We start from the raw sequence: 21,452 nt of genomic DNA, 5'->3' as shown, positions 1-21,452 counted from the left end.
CTACAGAAAGCCTTCATACCTCCATCAGCTGTCTCCATCTTCCTACATCTGTTTCCTTTTTATCTCTTTCCTCTGTGACTTAGTGTATGATACTCTTGTCTACAAAAATTTTCTCAGAAAACCTCTAGTTTTCTTTCAAGATGGTAAGAATGGGGCTGTTTTGTATGTGGTAAGAATGGAACCTCTCTCTACTTGGACCACATATTGAAGCTAAGGTGGGTCAGTGGATTCTTAAGAAAAGCTATGACAAACCTAGATAGTGTATTCAAAAGGAGAGACCTCACTTTGCCAACAAAGGTTCCTCTGGTCAAAGTTAAGGTTTTTCCAGTAGGTGTGAGAGTTGGACCATAAAGAAGGCTGAGTGCCTAAGAATTGATGCTTTTGAACTGTGATGCTAGAGAAGTCTCCTGAGAATCCCTTGGACAACAAGAAGATCAAACCAGTCAATCCTAAAGGAAATCAACACTGAGTCTTCATCGGAAAGACTGATGCTGAAGCTGAAGCTCTAATACTTTGGCCACTTGATGTGAAGAGCCGACTCACTGGAAAAGACCCTGATGCTGGGAAAGATTGAGGGCAGGAGGAGAAGGGGGCAACAGAGGATGAGATGGTTGGATGGCATCACCGACTCAATAACATGAGTTTGAGCAAGCTCTGGGAGATACTGAAGGACAGGGAAGCCTGGCGTGCTGTAGTCCACGGGGTCGCAAAGAGTGGGACACAACTGAGTGACTGAACAACAACAAAGGGCACCTCCAGCAGACCTAGTCAAGCATGAGTTGTTTATTTCATCTGTTTTCTCTGATGTGTTTCATCTGATGAGATCCTCACTGCTGATGACCAGCATTCTGTGCTGAACAGAATATTCGTGTTTCTCATTTAGGGGACAGCGCATTGTTATTCTAAGATCTCAGTCTTTACTGGTTGGTGCTATTTAGAGAAATTTTCTTCTTTCAGTTGACTTGGAAATAAAACCAGCAGGAAACCACATATATCTGAAGCAGTAATACTAAACTCTGTTCAAAATGCAGTTGCCCTAGGATTACATAATGCATACGTATGTGTGAAAGATAAAGGCATTATGAAATCAAAGAAAGCTTGACTATCACATCCAGCCATGCCTGGGAGCAAACATAAGCAAATTATAAAATGGTCAAATGCCTGAAAGGAAATGTACACATACCCACAAACCATCCATCATCACATTTTTCCATCACATCAATGACATCACTTTCTCTGAGCTCCAGCTCATCTTCATTCCTAGGAGTATAGTTATACAGAGCCTGAAACCTTAAACAAGACAAATGCATGTGTTAAAAAAACATTTTGCACTTCTATGAAACTACTGAAAGAATATAATATTTATTTTACTTTGAGCCTATCCTTAACATATTAATTAGATAGTATAAGTCTTTGGTAAGGTTGTAAAGTAACTAGAGGTAGTTAAGCTTTCATAAGAATTAGACCACTCTAACAGCATTTCAGAACTCACAATGAGGAAAATTTATGGAAGATTCTAATATTCATGAGTTGTATTAAAACATTTTAACATTTATAAATTCGACCTGCACTTCAATTGTACAGTCATAGATAGCTATCATTTGGACATTAAATAATAATACAGAATATAAAAGAAGTGGTATGTGTACTTTTCAGCTATGCAACGTGAAGTCACTCAGTCGTGTCCGACTCTTTGCGACCCCATGGACTGTAGCCTACCAGGCTCCTCTGTCCACGGGATTTTCCAGGCAATAGTACTGGAGTGGATTGCCATTTCCTTCTCCAAGGAATCTTCCCAACCCAGGGATCGAACCCGAGTCTCCCACATCATAGACAGATACTTTACCGTCTGCAATCTCAGCCAAAAGGCCGAGAAGAACAAGAAGGAATCATAGTTTTAACTAGCCATATTCAGAAGCAAGGAACTGCAACTTGCAAGTGGAATTTTCAAATGATTCTAAATTGAGATGTACCAAATGTCTCAGATAAAGCTTTTATATTGCTGTGTGGAAATTACTATAAAAGAGAAGTGTTTTTTTTTTTTTTTTTTTTTTTACTGGGAGGAAGTCTTTAAAATAGTTTAATTTCGTAGTTTGCATCCGTGTAAGTGGTGATCTCAAGCAGTAGAGTTAGAGACATAAATTCGTTTTTAAAAGGTCCTGGAAAAATTGTGCTTAATGTAAAAACTCTCTCTTGAAATAACTGTATGTAAAAGTATTACTGATAGAGTGCTGCCACTTTTCTTTCTTTCTTTGAATTCTTTGAGAGCATATATTTTGGTGGCATCAGTCAGTAATAAACCCAGAGAATTTGGGGTAATAAAATAGCAGGCATATTAATATGGACTGGCATTTTGGAAGGACACTGATTCTAGCAGTTTAGAGGGTCAGGAAGCATTTGATATGCAGTTAACATGAAAATGTCATATTACTACTAAAATATGGCCAGTATTGTGAGGGGGATTTTTTTTTTTTTAAGTTAATGAATTTGTTTCTGCTGTTCTTCTTAACAGTTAATGTAATTTTGCCAAAGTAGGAAATAAGAACTACATTGCAGGGCACTTTGGATTTTTTCAAGCCAACTTTAAAAGGTTGGTAATATTGGATATTGCTCAGGAACAAGAATGATTTGTTTTGATTACGTCATTCAGTCAAGAGAATCCTGCTCTGGTAGGAACAAAACTGCTCCCTCACCTGAACTCAAATGTCATGTGGCAGATCAGAGGCAGCCGCACTGGCTACTCCCACTTTTCAGGTTGCGGGAGGAGGGAGTCTGGATAGAGCTGGACTGGAGGAAGGTGTACAGCGGGAAGACCTGATAAGATGTGGTGTCGAACAGCCTCACCTAGAAAACACTGTCTTCTCTGGCCTGAGAGCAAAGCCTGGAACTCCAGTGTTAGGGATTTCTTCCCCTGTTAACACTGTTTTCTCTGGGTCAACCTTTTTAGCCACTTGGGGTTTTGAGGTCTTCTACGGAGAAAGGATTCTGGTTGTGGGGAAGGGCTAAGAAAGATACCTAAATCCTAGAGCAGTGGCAAAATAGACAGGGAGGTCTTGAGTACCAACATTCCTTAATTTGGATATTTGCATGGGGCCAGCCCCGGTTGGAGGAGTCAGATTATTTTCTTGTTTGATTTCAAGATGCTCAGGTGGAGGAATGGTATCTTTTGTCCATCCCTGGGGGAAGTTAGTTTCACCACCGTTCCTTTTCTGGTCTCACATTTGAGGGAGATAGGCATTCCTGGGCTGTGAAGTCTATGGATATACACTGCATCTCTCACTTTGGGAAATACTGGATCTCTTCAGGCTTCAGCCTTGACCCAGGCCCATCTCCAACCACTCCCAGAAATAGGCCTATTTAAGGCCATAAATCCCAGCTGCTTGAAGAATCTCAAGGTCCCAAGAGCGGAAAAAAAAAAAAAAAAAAAAAAAGAATTGGCACGAACTCCTACTTCTCTTTAACATGATGAAAACCAGTGTGCTTGTCAAAGTTTACTTACCATTCTGGTTTAATTAGACCACCAAAAAAAAAAAAATTGGAAGTTTCATGGAAACATTAACAAACCTTTCAGAAATCCTCCTGCCTCTGTTGGCTTTCAAAATCAGTGTTGCACGACAGGAAATGCAGTCAAATTACAATAAAAAAAAATGCTGTTTTGAAGGATGTATTGGTGAGATGAATGATGGTGGTGGGGTCAGGATGCCTCAGAAAGAAATTTGTCTTTAAAACAGGAAATGCTCGGCCAATCATGAAACTCTGTCTATAACTTGCAGCTTTTTCTGTAACATATTTTACCATACTTCTGAATTGGAGTGACATGATAACATTTTGTTCCTATTTTCAATCAAAACCTATTTCTTGAATGAAAGAGATTAAGTGATACTCTGCAGTCCATGGGGTCACAAACAGTCGGACATGACTGAGCGACTGAACAACAACAAGCTATACTAGGCATTGTAATCAAATAGAAACTTAATAAAGAATTTTTCTAATGTTCAAAGCAGGGCATTGAAAATGTGCCTTCTCCCGCCTGTGAGCTCATAAACACATGTGAGTATTAACTCCATATGACATGAAACAGAGTAACATCACCTATATCCTAATTCATAAATTGATTGAAAGCTGCTAATATAATGCATTGATGATGCAGTGCAGTAAACCTAATCAGTCTTGGATTTAGTCTCTATGATTCATCTCATAGTCAGCTGTGTAAAAAAGAAAACAAAGTCAACCTTTAGACTTAAGGGTTGTACTTAAATTTTTTTTCCCCAACTAAATGAAAATTTAAATGATTTGTTCCTCCAAACCTTTTCTTTTCATTAACAAAAATTTCTTTCTAGCTGTACCCAGTGAGAGCTAGTTTGGTGTTAGAGATGGTTTCTGAGGCCTGTGCTTTTAGCTAAGCACCAGGTATGTGAGCAGTGAGGAGGGACTAATGGCTGGGAGATCGCCAGGCCCTGCTGGATTGCTCTGCTCCAGCCTGGCGTGCTGAAGTCCGTGGGGTCGCAAAGAGTCGGACTGAGCGACTGAACTGAACTGAACTGAGGGGAGTGGAACTTGGCCAGCCAGCAGGGGGCGCACTATGTATCCTCAGCTCAGCCCGACAAGGTTTAGCCCTGTAACTGCGCCTTCCCCGGGGCTCGCTCCTGACTCAGAGCGGCAACAGCCAACAGAAGTGGATAACCTCTAAATGTCTCCCTTGGGCAAAATGGTACAGAAAGACAACCTTAAGGACAGTATGTGACACCTTCAGGATTGGTTTGACTTAGTATCAGGAGGTGGGGATTTGAAAGAAGGTGTGAAAGGCATTTATTTTCCTGGTCCTTTGTGTAAACATCACATAACTGAATAACAATGCATGTTTTAAGACTGACATTTCCAACATTCTGGAACTTCGGAATTATGTCACTAACTTATCACTGTAGGTCTACTTTGACATTCTCTTGCTTTTCAAATATGTATAAAAACAATGTTAGAACCTTTTCAATGTCTTTAAGGCTGCAGTTACTAGAATCTGCATGCTGAGTAGGACAGGGAGAGAGACAGATTCATGAATCTTAGGAATCACTACAGCATTGGAAGGTTTTTCTAGTGCATAAATCAATCTTTGCAAAATCATGGATTTTTCTCAAAAGTAGCTTCTGTTCTCTGTTGTGAAAGATGGAAGTTATTGCAATTACTCTTAATCTGGGAGGTCTTATCTCGTGTTAGTTACTCTGGTCTCTTTCATGCGCAAAGTTGTATCATCCTCGCTCATGGTACATCAATGGTCCATTTTGCGGGTCAAGGTTAGTCTCAAATTTATAAGATAAGAAGAATACTTACGGTTCCCCCCCACCTTGAATGTTTTCATGAGTAAACACAGGACGCTGTGGCTGAAATGAAATGATTTTCAATGTAATCAGTGCTTAAATTGGTACTAATTAAAAGATAATTTGGATAATGGCATGGCACTTTTCTTGACATTTAATATTTCCTGTTGTAAAAAACCAAGAGGAAGAAAAGAAAAACCAAATAAAGGGTTTCTACAGGATTCATAATTAAAATATTTTGAAGGGTGCTTTAAATTAAGTTGAAATAACCAAAGTTCAAATGTTTGAAACGTATCTGCAATCTCGTCTGCTCAAGCTTTAAGGAAGACTCAGTCCCATTGATTTTTCAAAGGCCAGGAACAATGGCAAGAACATAAGACACCAAATAACTAGACTGGGGAGTTTGGACATCTTCATTCAACCTTATTCTTCAGCATTTTCTCAAACAAGCAAAAAATAAACCACATGTAGTCTTAACAGCAAAGTATCCACATTCATTCTAATATACTTTTCCTTCACAGACAACATTTTCACATACGGTACAGAGGAACATGTCAGGAGGCAGACATGCCATGCTACATTTGAATTAACACTCTCTGTTCTCAGTGTGGAGGAAACACATGCATTTTTAAAAACAGAAAACAGAGAGTTTTAAATTGCATGTAACAAACAATATCCAGGTAACACGTAACATTTTACCTGAGAAGAGAAATATTGGTAGAAATTCCCAGTGCACTGAACTCTCAAAAGAGTTTCCTTTCTTTTTAAACTAAGCATCAAGACCAGTATCTGTAATAGATACTTATAATATTGGAAATGACAAGCCTTTGAATCCCATATATCCACATAAATACTTCAATGAATGAAAGTTAACACGTTTCTTGAATATGTAAACTCGATGTCATTTATACCAACTGTCTAAATGTTACCTTTTAGAGGGGGAAAAAAGCGTCACAGTTCATTTACAACACACTTCAAAACCATTCTCTAATAAATGATGGCTATGTGGTAAAAATGAGATAAATCAGAATCTGAATGACAAATTGCATGGCAATTATAAAAGTGATTCCTTATTGATGATTAGATTTTAGATCCCTGACATTAGACTTCAGGGTCAGTTCCTGGATCCTGGAGTTATAAATGCATAACTGAGAGACTGGGAATTCCCCCCTGCAAACTGTCCATCGAAACCCCACTGGTTCAAGGATGGAGGGTGACTCTGGGGTTTCTTTCAGTCTACAAGTCTATAACCTGCTCCCTTCCTGCATTCTTCATCCATCCCCTTCCCATCCAAGCTGTCTGTCTCACATAGAAGACTAGGTGCTTGTTACTATACTACTAACTCGATGGATGTGAGTCTGAGTGAACTCCAGGGGTTGGTGATGGACAGGGAGGCCTGGTGTGCTGTGATTCATGGGGTCGTGAAGAGTCAGACACGACTGAGCGACTGAACTGAACTACACTACTAAAACGTCAAGCTTTCAGTTAATTGGAACCTAATATTTACCAGCAATATTCTTAGAAATTTCAACAGTCTATGCATGGAATATATAAGTGTTAGATTAAAGAGTGGATAAAAATTGTTGGACACATGTATGGCTTAAGAGTATAATACTTAGCCTGTACATAAATATAAAATAACTAACAATGTATTTATTATTAAAATTATAAAATATACTATTTAAAGATTGATTAAGACTAAATCAATTTAAATAAATGAAGAGGTAAAGTTAAGTCATTCTTAAGACTACATTCCTTCAAGTTTTTGTTCAATCATATATATATGATATATTACATATATATCTTATATAATTTTGTGCAGAAATAAGATTTGTATTTATCAGTTGCTATTTATGTTTTATAATAATTTCCACTCTCCTTTTCTCAGCCTTCTTTTTCATTTTAAATCACTGCAGAATAATGTTCCCTCACATATGTATATATATCTATTTTGATTGTCTTAGTCATCTCTCTCTCTGTTTTGCTTTTGAAATTAAGATTGATCTTGCCTTTTTCACTATCATAAATATCAAAGCTATAAACATTTTTATACAAAGAGTATTTTCTTCTTTTGAGCTATTCCTTAGAACACATTTCCAGGAGTAAGATTTCAGGCCAAAGATTATGCATTCAAGCCACATGATATTGCAAATGCTGGTGTTAGTTTCTCAAAAATACTACATTTAAAAATGCAACTTAAGAACATCTAAAATGCCATGTTTCAAATCTCATACCAAGATAGCTACTAATTCTCTCACACACAAAAAGTCACAGCGCCATTTACAGTGCATAACAAAGTTATAAGAAAATAGTATATGTTCTTGCTTTAAGAGAAAATGTTTTGTAAAATATATTTCATTGTGCTCTAAAAATGGCATGCCTATTTTCACGCTTTTAAACCATTCTGGTATTTTTGAGTTGAGTAAAAGTTTCACTTCTACATCATGGCATCAGTGCTTGGTTAAACTGGTTGGTCTAATTTCATTGCTGCCTCTGTTAAAATGTGAATACAACTTGAAAATCAGATTGTTAACATTAAAAAAATTTACTTATTACATCCCATATAGCACTTTTCCAGTGTTGTCATTATAGTTCTCCTAGTTTAATTTCTTTAATTCAACTCATCTCCTAAATCATTTAAATGAACCATCTCTTTGCTAATTATGAAAGTCAGGCTTTTGCCAGAATCATGTGGCTACCTTAATTCCAGGGGCCTCTGTGTCTTAATAATTCACGTTCCTGGGTGTGTCAGCCAGTAACATCCTTGTTTTTTAACCAATCTTTCCCAATACTTCCTTCATATCCTTTAAAGAACCCACCCCCACTTTTTTTTTTTTCCTGAATCACTAGTTTTCTATACTGTTCACATACTCAGGCCAGGATTTATCACAGCTTTTATTAGCAGAGAAGTTCGGTATCTATTATAATAGAGAGTTTTAGAACTCTTCTGAGGTTACCTTTGATAGGACTCATCTCTATGTGAATGTGGATACCTGGGAACCAGTTTGGATACCTAGGAACCAGTTACACCAACTGAAATAATTTATTTTAAAAGTATTTGGTCAACAGAGGAGTGAGCAGTATAGGTACTTGTGAGGGCACGCTTGTGTCTTTCTGGCGTTGGCAGTGACTAACTGTGTGACCTTGGATATGCACCTCAGTTTCTTTATTGCTGAAATCAAGGAGTCAGACACAGTGATGGTTTAGGTCATGTCCCCCTTAGGGAATCCATAAAGGAATCCCATTTCCACAGATGTCTTTCCCTTGTTACCCGTTAACTATAGTCATCTTTAATCCAATATAGAGAGTCAAAATTATAATTCAGTTCCTTCTTCTTACCTGTTTGTGGTATTAAGAAATTTTCTTTGGGCTTTAGTTTACTGACCTGAAAAATGACGTTTAATTATTGTTTTACAATTAATTGCTATTATGTGATGGAGACACTTGGAAATTAACCAACGTCCGTTGTCACAGCTCTCTGACAACTGAATGGGTAACAAGGGAAAGACATCTGTGGAAATGGGATTCCTTTATGATGGAATAGATAGTGTGGGCTTATTAAAGTCACATCGTAATTTCTTCCTTTAGGCAAGTGTTTATGTTCTGTGTGGATACTCAACTGAACTGTTGTGGGAGGCTGTCTTTTGCTTTCCCCCTCCTGATGTTGAAACTGGGCACAAAGCTTGAGGCAAAGACCTGTGTCTGCACTCTATTGCCACCTAATGGTGAGTAACGGCAGCAACATGTTAAAAAGTGTTAATGCCTTTGGACAGCTCTCGCCAAGTTCCTTCAGCCTGGAGTCATTTTGAAAGGCTATTTTAAAGACCACAGAGCGATGTGGAATAGATATTCATCTCTGTTTCTGACCTGTCTCAGATTTTAAATTCTGAGAAAGGATCGGTCTTTAGCCACCAGTATTTTTGGTCTGTGTTCATTTGTATTTTCACTATCTGCTCAGGCATTTCTATTACTCAAAACTTCTTAGCGGTTTTGTGATAAATATAGAACCAGATACATTAGTGACATTCAAGGCTTCCCTGGTGGCTCAATAGGTAAAGAGTCCGCCTGCAAAGCAGGAGACCTGGGTTCGATCCCTGGGTCAGAAGATCCCCTGGAGAAGGAAATTGCAACCCACTCTAGTATTCTTGCCTGGAGAATTCCATGGACAGAGGAGCCTGGTGGGCTACAGTCCATGGGGTCACAAAGAGTTGGACACAACTAAGTGGCTTTCACTTCACAGTGAGTCTTAAGAGCACAATAAAAATTAGAAAATTCAATGAAACATGATATTTTTGTAGAATCCTAAATATTAGCTTTTTCCTTGACAATGTAGCAATCTTTTTTTTCTCTCCTAGTGTAGCCATTTTTTAGTGATGTCAAAAGCAGATACAAGAGAGAGAGGTTTTAAACACATGCTAATTTCGAAGCCAGAACTAACCACAAACCACTGCTCATAAGAAAGCTGGTTTGAAATATCCTAGAATCTCTGGTATCAGTAAAATATATACTTTTCTAGTTCAGATAATAAGTCTGTCCTAAAATTAGATAATTCTTACATAAATATTGAGCTTTACTTTAAATACTAATGTGGAAAAATCTTGGAAAGAGCTATAAGCAGTTCTAGAGTTCATCCCCCCCACCCCCTCCACCGGAAAATGTTAGGTGTGGTACTTTCCAAGCAGAATTAAAAAAAAAAGAAAAAAAATTCTCTTAATAACAGTACCATGTTTATGTTTATAGATATATTTTTCTTCTTACATTATACAATTGTTTTAATATTTAAATTATTTTTAAATTGCAAAAATACAACTTTTCATAAATCTAAAGAATATAGAATATTTGTGTTTCATACAAACATGTATAATAGAACATATAAGCACATAATGTAAAAATCTGGCAAAGAAAAAACTTAAGGTGACCCAAAGCATACCATCTCACTGACCCAAGGAGGTTTATGGATGGGCCATATTAATTTTGGAAAATGTTTTCTTTTTGTTTTGGCTCTGGAAAGCCCTTCCATGAGACTTTTTTCCTAGTCAACATTCCTCATTCGCTATGGCAACAAAAGAAGCAAAATCAGGTCTTATTATGCAAAGCAGAAAGCACAAAAATGGCCTAAACACAGAGAAGTATCTACATTTCTAAAAAACAGAAAAGGAAATCTTTGCCATCAAGCCCTTAAAAGCCCGCAGAACCACAACTTCATCATGGGATGAAACATGTGAGATTGGACCAGCATCCATTAAAATAGAAATGGGAGAGGACTGACTTACGCAGAGATGAAAATTCTCAAACTCCTCCACTGTCATTCTCAGAACTGATGGCACCAGTTAGAATCAATTTATTTTCAAGGGCTGTTAATGCTACAGAACCAAATAGTCAAAGGGAATGTAATCTGACCTTTAAGTTCATTAAAAGCTCTCAAGAGACTGGGAGACCCTGGAACCCAGAGAAGTAGCATTGGCTTGAAGGGTCATGGAGCGAAGGCAGCACATGCCAGCAAAGCAAGAAGATATTTTACAACAAGGATCATGGATTAAAGGAAATCCAAATAAACTGAACCACCCAGAAGCAGACATGCCCCGAAGGGTGTAAGTTCAGTATGTGATTGGCAGCAGCTTTATTCTTTGCACTAAAAATAGCGGTGGGAGAGCGGTGATTCACACGAGATGGGGGCATTGAAGACAACATGCGCCACGCCCTTTTGTGTACCGAGGAGAATCGGGACACGTCTTTTTGGCTTTTGGCAGGCTTGCACACGCGCATAAAGGAGAAGCACACTGCTCACAGACGCAGGATAGGATTTCCGTGTTGATCTGACTTCGTAGCTTTTCATCAATAGATCATCTCCTTTCAAGGGTACGTCCAGTCCTACTTCCCTGGCAAAGTATGGCAATGACCACTAAGGAAGAGCCAGCCCGCTGAGGGCGGAGGGGTGGCCAGGAGCCTGGCTCAAGGCGGGGCGTTCTGACCCTACCCTGTGGGAACCGCCGAGCCCTCTGACAGGGGAGCCGGAGGTCCTCCTGGACATCACTGGGCTACGCGGAGGCTTACCCAGGACAAATACCTCGCTTTTAAAATCAGCCTGGAAAAGCCATAAGAAGTTGATTAGTTCTCGTCTTCATTATCCAGACTTCAGAGGAGCTTTCTGGTTTCTTTTTTGTTCCCCCCATGCACACACAGCATGCCAAACTCCCGAATAACAGAGCCAGAAGGTTAACGGTCCGCAGACAGCTCGCCTGGTGGCCCAGAGTTTTCACTACACAAGCATCAGTTGCTGCCTTAATAAGGAACTCACGGGCAGAGCAGAGAGACATTTATGGAGGGAAATTGGTATAGATGTCTGAATGCAATATTGCATGGCCATGCAATATGCACCTGTAAGAAGTTTATGTCTATTGAAACGCTTAACGGTTGGTTTCAAGAGACTCTCAGATCTGACCTGTTTTCTTTGTGTTTGTTTGAATAGATCCAAGGTAAGATCCAGGGACATTTCACTTAATATCCATCAGATTTCATAGATGGTGTCAGTCATTTGTCAAAGGCAAACTTTCTAGTAAGACACATACGAATAAAATATGGCTTTTCTGGAGGAAATGGTGAAATATAATTCAGAATGCTGTTCTAACTCCCAACACATTGTAACTGTTTTGATATTCCTTCAAAGTAACATTTTTTAATACAACAGTGAAAAAGCTAACCTTTCTTGTGTGCCTGTCTGATTTTCTGTCCATTCATGGACTGAACCCAGCAGTGTGTTGTCTAGTATTTGATTTGGCTTATGGGAACCTTGGGCTTCCCTGTTGGCTCAGATGGTAAAGAATCTGCCCACAATGCAGGAGACCAGGGTTTGATCCCTGAGTCGGAAAGATCCCCTGGAGATCTTCCCTGGAGAAGGGAATGGCAACCCACTCAAGTATTCTTTCCTGGAGAATTCCATAGACAGAGGAGCCTGAAGGGCTGCAGTCCATGGGGTCACAAAGAGTTGGACATGACCGAGTGATTAACACTGTACTGTACTATGGGAACTTTAGCAGGACTAAAGGACTTTTAAATAAAAGCATGTGGTTTTCTCAAATCTCATAATAGTAATGATTGACCTCCTATCTTCAGTCTCTGGGGATGAAATGCATCAGGCACTTTTCTTTTAAGTCTTGGGGCAGAGAATGCTTCACATTATCCAATATCCATTCTCTTCTTCGTCATCGCAGGAATGGAATCCTGAATGTCGGGTAGGCACACGCCCATTCTGAATAAAGTTTATTTTCCAGCCTTCCTTGTATCTAGATGTGCTCATGTGATAAGTTCTGACAGATGGGATACGTGCAATTACTAGCAAATGTCCTTCAAGAAAGAAAGCATAAGCTCCATAAGCTCCCCCCCCTCTTTTCTTCTTCCTGCTAGCTGGTTTGAGGAAGGGACTGTTGGAGCTGCTGCAGCCACTTTGGACCACCAGCTGGACGGTTTTCATTGAGCATGGTGATTTGCCAAAATAAAATGGAGTCTCCTGATAAATATAGAGCAACATAGCAATCCTGGGTGCCCTACATTTATGCATAAGAAATATATACTTCTACCTAATTATTTTGAGTTTTTTGGCACTGCAGCTGCCCCAATCTTGACTAATACGAGGTTTCTATAAACATCAAGAGTCATAGAAAAAGAAAGTAGCACTGGAATGATGTGGATAAACAGCTGGAAAGATCATTTGAACATATTAGGAAGAATCAGGACTTAATTTCATGTTGGAAACTGTGTTCAAGGGGATCACCTTCTGCTGGGATGGCTTTAAGGTGAGGAGACTTCCTTATGGTACCATAATAACTGAGTTTCTTGGGGAAAAAAAACAAAACAAAGAGTTTTTCTATCTCTTTACAAAGCACCTCCACTGCAGTTTGAATCCATGGGCTACATGGATTTTTACAAAAGAGTTTTACATAGAATTGGAAGTTCAACTTACATCCAAGCTGAGGATTATAATAATTCTTTTTTGCAAAAAAAAGCATTATTTTAAAAAAGATGCTCAAAGACTAGAAAAAATATTGGATTCTGATTTATATATCAAATTCTTATTTTATATGTACATTTCAGTCTTCTATAATCTATAAAGTAGTGGCATCTTTTACAAATGATTTTGCATTGCATGTGACAGACATATTTTCTCAGAAAATACTTTAGAAGAATAAAACTGCATTAAATTAATATGGGTTAGGTAAAATAGTGGTTGATGAGTATTGATAAAAATGTTATAATGATTTCACACATACTATACTATGCCTACTAAAACATTATTGCCATTTTATTTTCTCTTTGTTTTTAGTGCTAGGTTACTTTTCTTCTTTGTAACGAGCATAATTTTTAACATTCTTGAAACAAGAGAACTAGGGAGCCTTCTTAAAGGATTCACATCAATTTTTACTGTGTCAGATGTGGATTAAACCATAATGCTGCTGCTGCTGCTGCTAAGTCGCTTCAGTCGTGTCCAACTCTGTGCGACCCTATAGATGGCAGCCCACCAGGCTCCCCCATCCCTGGGATTCTCCAGGCAAGAATAGTGGAGTGGGTTGCCATTTCCTTCTCCATAATAATGGCCTAAAATTTGTAGTTGATTCAATTTGTATCTACACTTACAAGCATAAATTCAGTTGACTTGTATTCTTTCTATGAATAAAAAAATTGACTTAGAGTCTCAAAAAACTCAATAGGGGATTAAAATTAACATTTGCTCTCAAATATGAGATAAAAGGAGAAAAATAACTTAATTTTTCTGGAATTAATTATTTAAGTATTCTTTGAAAACATAGTTACTATGAATATCTCCATGGTCTCATATCACTTCATGAACTGAGACATACAGCATGTATGAGATGAGCTTGGTTCTTGCAGGAGAATAAACCTGTTTAAATTCTGGTTTTGTCCTTGACACTACAATGGTGAGTGTTCCATCTCTCTAAATTAGAGAACTCCGATTTTCAAGTTACTTGCCCACTTATTGGCTAACCAATTGGCTGAAGAACAGGTAGGGAAAGGCAAGGAATAAATATTTTGGCTCTAAAAGAAAACCACACACACACACACAGAGAAGGCAAATTCTTAGTCTTAGACCTTATCTAAAGAATTATTATTATTTTAAAAATTTCCTAATTATTTCCTGCCAGCTAAGATAAAACCTCAAAGGGCAAAGAACAATTAGTCTTTAAAATATATTACATTCCACCCCCCTCACCTTCCAAAGATTCCTTTTCTAAGTAAGATAAAATTCACATAGATGGACTATTTTGGCAGATAGATTTGGTGATTGGGGTTTGGAAGACTGCATAAACGGCATTTCTTAGGTGTTGGTGCTTTCTATTATTAGTTCAAAAACATGACCCTACCAGAGCCTTCGTTTTGCTTCATTTTTTTCCTTATCTGAAGAGGCTCTCATTCCAAGTGGAGAAGATTGCATGCGAGGATGAGTCATTATCTGAAGTCCTTTTGTGTAAAGGAAAAGGTTTTAAGGATCGTTCTGAACACAGAAGTAAAACTTTTCTGTGATGGATTGATTTCATGCTGTGGTTCTCATTAAATGTCTTTCCAAGGTCAGTTATTAATTGTGTTAAAAATCTTTTATCACGGTGTCCTAAGAGGGAGTTAAACACCAGCAGAGCCGCCCGCTGGCCTGCAAGTCTCAGAGATGGGTGCTTTGTTAACTGCTACAAAAGAAACCTCCTTCCCACATCCTCATTAGTTTCCTGCAATTTTGTGGAAGAACAAGGCTCAAGACAGTCAGTGTCGAAGATCATCCAACCCTCAGGCTCTGCTGAACCTGCTGATTAGTTGGGAAACTTGGGAGGCAACGAGCCCACTAAGATGTAACAGAAGATGACAGGCATATAGCTGATGCCTTTAAACGGGGATGGTTCTCCTGCTGATCCTCAACTTAAAAAAGAAAAAGTCTAACAATCACATTTTATTACTATACAAAGTTTAGCTTGTTTTTCTCCTCACTCTTAAGTATAGCTGCTGTGCAAATATATCTTTCAAATTTTCAGACAGAGGCCATGCTAATGATGTTAAAAGTTAGCAACCAAAATTGAATGACTTTTTAGATCTTGTAAGACAACATGACTCTAAAGACATACATTTAATTAATGAAGTTCATTGAAAGACATGCAATAAACCACACTCAAGATGCAGTTACCTTTAATTGTGGTGAACTTATCTCCTGTTGGTAAGAGTATTTAGGGAGGAGCGGAGATGAGTAGGGCTGGGTAGGCTGAGAGAATGTGGGGACCAGGTCAGAGACAGTGGCGAAGGAGGAATGAAAGGGAGGGGAGGAAAGCAGACAGCTGGGAAAAGATGTAGACGTTCGATGTCCCGAAGAGAATGAAGATGGCTTAAATATTGAGGAAAGACAAGATGCAATTATGCTTGTGTCCAGAATGAGGAGGTTACATGCTTTTCAGAGAATACCGCCCCCCAACACACCTAAATATTTTTAAAGTTACTACATACCCTGGGTGTGTGACATTTATGACAACTTCTTGCTTTGAAAGCACTAACTTCTGAATTTGATTCAAAATTCCCAGTGGGTTTGATCAGTTTCATTTTTCTGATATGAGGGGCTGGAGATCAGCATTCCCATAGTCTACAATTTCATAAGGTATTTGTGAGGTGGGGCCTTCTAACCATGAAGGGAAAAAAGTGTAAAACCCTGCAATGACTGTCTGTAACTTGCTTGTGAAGTAGATCGCAATTTATGAAGAGTAGGTTTGTTACAAAGCTAGTCAAGTTAGGGCCTCTGTGCCTGTGTGTGCTTGTTGGGAACTGGCTGTGAAACTCAGCACCCACTTCCTGAACACCATACCAGTGGTGCTGCCTACAGCCTGCAGTAGCAGTTCCTAGGAACCAAGCCACATATCTAATCCCATCTTAAAACTGATTAAATTGAAGGGAAAATAAGTTATTTAAGTAAGTGACTTAGAAATATTTTTGATTTACTGCAATGAATGATCTCTATTGCTAAAAAGTGTGTTTATTTTATACAAATGCAGGCATGGCTGGGTTCTTTGTCAGGTTGACATTTCCTCACCTGGCTGGGGAACTGCCAAGACTCAGGGTTTTGTGGCTGTCCAGTGACCTAATGGACACTTACCATCGTTTAATCCCAAGAATACCCCATATAGACCAAATACCTCTACATTTGTTATTGGTAAGGTCTTAATAGGAAATTACGAGGTTTTAAAAGTGATTTTCATGATGGAAAAATGTTTCAAATAAATGAAATGCACAAGGAAAAAAACTGTCATTTTAAAAGGTTTCTAAGTTGAGGAGCTATGGGCGAAAGTGACTTGCTTAGCAGCAGAATATGATTCACTGATTTGGTCTCATAATTTTAATATTTGCCAATAGTCACATTTGCTTTTCTAATTCACAGATTAAATATTTGGTATATCAAGTTTTTTGTTTTTGTCTTTTTTAGAAGAGAGAAGCTTGCAAGAAGCTTAAATATTTAGAGCATTTCTCTCTTTATTGATTAAAATCATTGCCCAGGGCTCTTTGTTGGTAAGGTGAATATGCAGGACCCAATTCTTAAGTAGTTACCAACTTAAAAAATTACGTCTTCAGAGAGAATTGAAAGGGAACTGGCATGTATATATATATTTTTCTTTTCTGTCTTTCTCTTTTTTTCCTTCCTTCTTTTTCAGACTGCTGTTATATCAAAGAAATGGTATTTAGTTTTTACACTCTGGAGGTGAACTAATCTCTCTCTCTCTGTGTATCAATTTCCTCATCTGTATAGTGGGGATGAAAATAATATTACCCACCCTTGGAGTTTTGAAAAGTAAAGATGTATTGTTCTTAGAAAACTATTTGAAACTCCATAAGACCTCAAATATTAACTATTATTATTAATATTAAAATTAGACTTTATAAAAATGTTTAAATATGGAATTATAGTAATGAATAGCAGAATAACAATACATACGTATATCATCTTATTAAAATTTGATGTGTTTTTCATCCATCCTTCCACCTTGCCCTTATACTACATGGTGCTGTGTTTATTGTGTGAAAACCATCTAAGACAATGTCAGAATTGATGTTTATTAATATGATTAACTGTCCTAGCTAATTGTAGTAAGACTGGTTAGTTCTTCAGGAATTAGGCAACATGAAAATACCTCATCTCTGGTTTTCGCTGCATTGCTGTCTTCCTTAGGGGCCCTAGGGCCTGTGAGGGTGGCTATCGGATATCTTGGGCAGTCATCTTTTCTCTCCTCATCCTCCTCTTCAATGTGCAGGTGTGACATCACCTCTGTGCCATCACGGCCACAGCACAAGGCATCTGGATCTTGAGATTCCAGCCCTCTTCGGTTGCCTGCCCTGACCCCCTCATAGACTTCCTCATCTTCCTCTCCAATGACAGGGAGGGTTTGGGGCAAGGGACCCAGGCCAGGGTGTGCGGAGGTCACAAACTTATCACCTAGGACCACCAGTACCTTCTCTGGGCCTGCGGAGCCCTCTCTCATTTTGGTCACATTTGCAGACTTGTTCGGAGGTGTCTTTCTAGAATCCGGGAGCATCGTGGCCTCCTGAGGCCGCGCTGCAGCTGAGGTCATAGCCGAGTGGAGCAAAGGCAGCTGAGAGGAGCGGGCTTTGGCAGGTGTGGGTGCTCGCGGCCATGGGGGGAGAGTGGAGGGGTCCTCCTTAATCTCAAGGCTGATCTCCTCTGGGGTATCTGGTTTGGCTGGGTCAGCTGGTAAAGCTAAAGCACCAAGCTTCTCTAATTCATCCAAGAACTTGTCCAGAAAATGAGGCGGTGTTGGGGCTGAAGGATTTACCAGTGCACCCTTGGCTGGCAGGGACAGCCACCCCAGGGTGGTTCCCTGGAGAGCGTCGCTATCTGGGTCACGTGAAGCTTTGTGCAAGAGAGGGGGGCGTGGTTCACTGGAAGCCAGCTTAGAGATGAGCAGGGATTATGACGTTACAGAAAACGTGAAAGTGAAAATGATGCATCAAAACACAGAGACAGAAATGCAGAAAGACAAGGTGGTGAATATAAAAAATACGTTATGCTATGGTGTAGACTGGCCGATAGCTTTTGAATTTAAATACATAAAATCCTTAGCATATTAATTAAAGATTGATCTGAACTATGCTAGCATTTGGAAAGGGTCCATTAAATGTCAAATGACAAGGTAAGACTGTGATAGAGATTATAATACCAGGAAAATTATTTAGAGATTTAACAGACTACTTCTTTGAAAATAGGTTTCTAGATATTGATTTAATATAAACAACTCTGGAATAATGTTAATGTAGGATGAAAACCAACAGTTAAGCCTTTTTTATTCCCAGAATTTGTTTAGTGTTCTTCCTGTGCCAAATCTTTTGAACTTTCATCATTTTCTCACTTACGGTTGCGAGGTAATTATAACATATAGCATAAAATATTTTTACATCATTATACGCTAACACATTTCTAAATGAGTAAGTTCTGAGAAAGATTTTTTTAAGAAGAGAAACTTATGATCAAAATGACACTGAACTTACATAACTACTACTTCAGAGTTTACAAAAATTCACAGTAAATGTTTACACAGAAAGGGAGCATAAGATGTGAACAGGAGTAAATTTCTGGTAGGACTTCCATTCTCTTTTTCAAAAGCTTGACATTTTATGTAAACTAGTGGAGGTCTAATTTACGAAACTTAATCTCCTGAAGTACAAAAAAATACTTCTGTATATCTTAATATTACCACTGCATTTTGGATGTACTGAACAAAACAGAACTTTTATTCATTAAAAGTTGTTCTTGACATGTGCTTAGGAACATTCTAATACATTTATATATTGCTTTTGGAGTAGGAGGAATGTTATATGCTACACATGTGAAGTATTTGAGAGGCTGGCGAAAGACATTTTACTTTGGCTCTTTCCAAGTAGATGATTGGGGTTTGGAAAGAAAAAAATCTTTAGGAGAGATTGCCCTTTCTGGCTGACTGTTTTGAATGTCACTGGTGCACTCAGCACTCTTGGTCCTTGGGCCTTAGTATGGATCAGCGCCCAGTGCATTCTGCACTTAATTTTAACTTCTATCCTATAAGAGGAATGGGGTTTAATGAATTCATCTAGATTTTTTTAAAAAAAGGAAATGTGATGTCACGTCACCGTGGGGTGGGATAAATGAGACAAAGCATCACAAAACATTTATGAGCATCCTTATAGAAGATTCAAGACTAAAGGCTACATAGCACCTTTTAGTGCCAGGAATATGGCATGGCTGAGGAAGAAAGGTCTTTAAATTCCATTATTGTCATGACTACCAACTACACCATTACTACCACCACCATTACCACCTGTTACTACTACCACTCCAATGCCATTACCACCACAGGCACTAATATACTTGTTAATGGGTTCAAAGTGCTTAGCCTTACCATGGGCTTGCTTCAAGTTAAATCGAGTACCCTGAGATAACCTATATCACAAAAAATATACCTGTAGTACAAGTATCATATAATTATCTTATCTTCTAAAAGTATTAAATTGGATTCTACTCTACTAAAAGCAGAAATATCAGAAATAATACCAACTTACATTTGAACCTCTCCTAAATAAAGATAGTATGTCTAAAGAAATGTGATTGGAGTGATTCATAAATCACAATGAATTCCCTTCTCTATTTACCAAGATCAGTTAGAAAATAGGATATTTAACATTTAGTTTATTTTGGGTGTCATGGTTTAGAAGTACATTACAGTTTTTTTTTTTTTTCTGAAAATGATTCGGTTCAAAACTATTAAGGATTTTCCTTCATTTAGCCAGTGACATCATAGTATAGACTCCAGTTGGTGAACTGTTAAATATTTTTTGAAATTTATGGACATAAGCTTTTTAATGTGTTTTTCCCCAGCAGTGAGAATAAAAGACTAATTAGTTATTAGTGAAATTTGTACGTATCTCTACTTATAAAATATAGAATATGATATCCTAAGAAAAACCTAGGAAATTGAAAATACATTTAAATCATATTCACAACAAATATCAAAACGTTGTGATCTAAACTACTACATTGCCAATATTTATTAAGACTTCATGGAAAAATTTCTTCTGATTCTTTCTTATAACCTTTTATTTGAAAGAACGGTCACTTTGAAATTTACCCAGGAATTCTTTTAAGATGACTGAATGCTGGATAAGACAGATACTTAATACAGAGATGAAGATTTTTTTCTTTTTATCAGTAGGAACTACCAAAGGAAGGATATTGCTATCTAAATGCTGAGCTCTGCTAGCGAAGTATACATACTAAAGAAGATTGTGGAAAATTTTGTTACTAGTCAAAATCAGCAAGTATTAAACTGTTTTCACTCTCCAATGCTAAAGGATTGAGAGTAATTGCTCATAAACCCAGTCTTCAAAGAAAAGTAGAATAAATAAAATGCACAGCCTTAGCCCTCTAAAAGAAAATTCTCCTCTTAAGATAGTAGATTCTTTATGTCATTTCCCTTTGTGTAGCTTAACCCATTATGCTAGCACCCATAAGAAAAACTAAATTACACTGACTTGACCTGGCACTCACATTTAGAAATGCAACATGTAAATCTTTCACTTTGCCATAGATACGATGTTGTAGTCTAATCCCCTAATATGTACCAATTATCTTACTCTGAGTTCCCAAGTATTATACTAATATGCTAGAATGTCTTCTTACCTTATTTGAACTTAAGCTGTGGATCCTATCACTGGAATAGCTGTGGGGTATTGGAAGTTCAGGATAGTCCTCAGCACCTTTGGTTGTATTCTTCTTGACAACTTCTACATAGGAAACAGGGAAGATGCCTTGTCTGTTGGTTCCTGGAATTTTACCTTCATACCAGTTTTGATCAACTCTTTTAAGAAGAATAATTCTATCTCCCTGTAATGAATAATAGGAAAATGCGTTAGAAATAGACATGCAATAACATAAAAAGTTATAATTGTCAGTGTTTTGTAATAACAATTTTCTGCCTGGGAAAGTCTTATACTTTGAGCGTTTTGTTTTTGTTAGGAGAATGCAACTAAAGCCTCCAGAGATCACTCCTAAATTATAGGTCATCAACATATATACAGTGTAATCATCCATTTATTAGAATCTTTCCTGAGGATACT

At 38.0% G+C, this 21,452-nt stretch overlaps 1 protein-coding gene across 7 annotated transcripts in view; it reads right to left on the bottom strand.

Annotated features, from left to right (window-relative positions):
- The window catches only part of SORBS2 (sorbin and SH3 domain containing 2), a 204,350-nt gene that overhangs the window by 3,329 nt on the left and 179,569 nt on the right, over positions 1-21,452 (bottom strand). For 6 of the 7 annotated variants that reach the window (XM_018041890.1, XM_018041891.1, XM_018041892.1 and 3 more), the window contains 3 exons: positions 21,016-21,219; positions 5,326-5,375; positions 1,184-1,290 (listed from right to left, as the gene is read on the bottom strand). In XM_018041890.1, coding sequence (XP_017897379.1) covers positions 1,184-1,290; positions 5,326-5,375; positions 21,016-21,219 — 361 coding nt within the window. Of the gene's footprint in view, positions 1-1,183; positions 1,291-5,325; positions 5,376-15,495; positions 15,691-17,479; positions 18,257-21,015; positions 21,220-21,452 lie in introns of all 7 variants that reach the window. The other variant, XM_018041889.1, reaches the window with a different exon arrangement.

The sequence above is a fragment of the Capra hircus genome, chromosome 27 (assembly GCF_001704415.2).
Source record: "Capra hircus breed San Clemente chromosome 27, ASM170441v1, whole genome shotgun sequence".
Taxonomy (NCBI): Eukaryota; Metazoa; Chordata; class Mammalia; order Artiodactyla; family Bovidae; genus Capra; species Capra hircus.
Note: the sequence above shows the minus strand (reverse complement) of the source record. Positions and strands in the feature narration are given on the sequence as shown.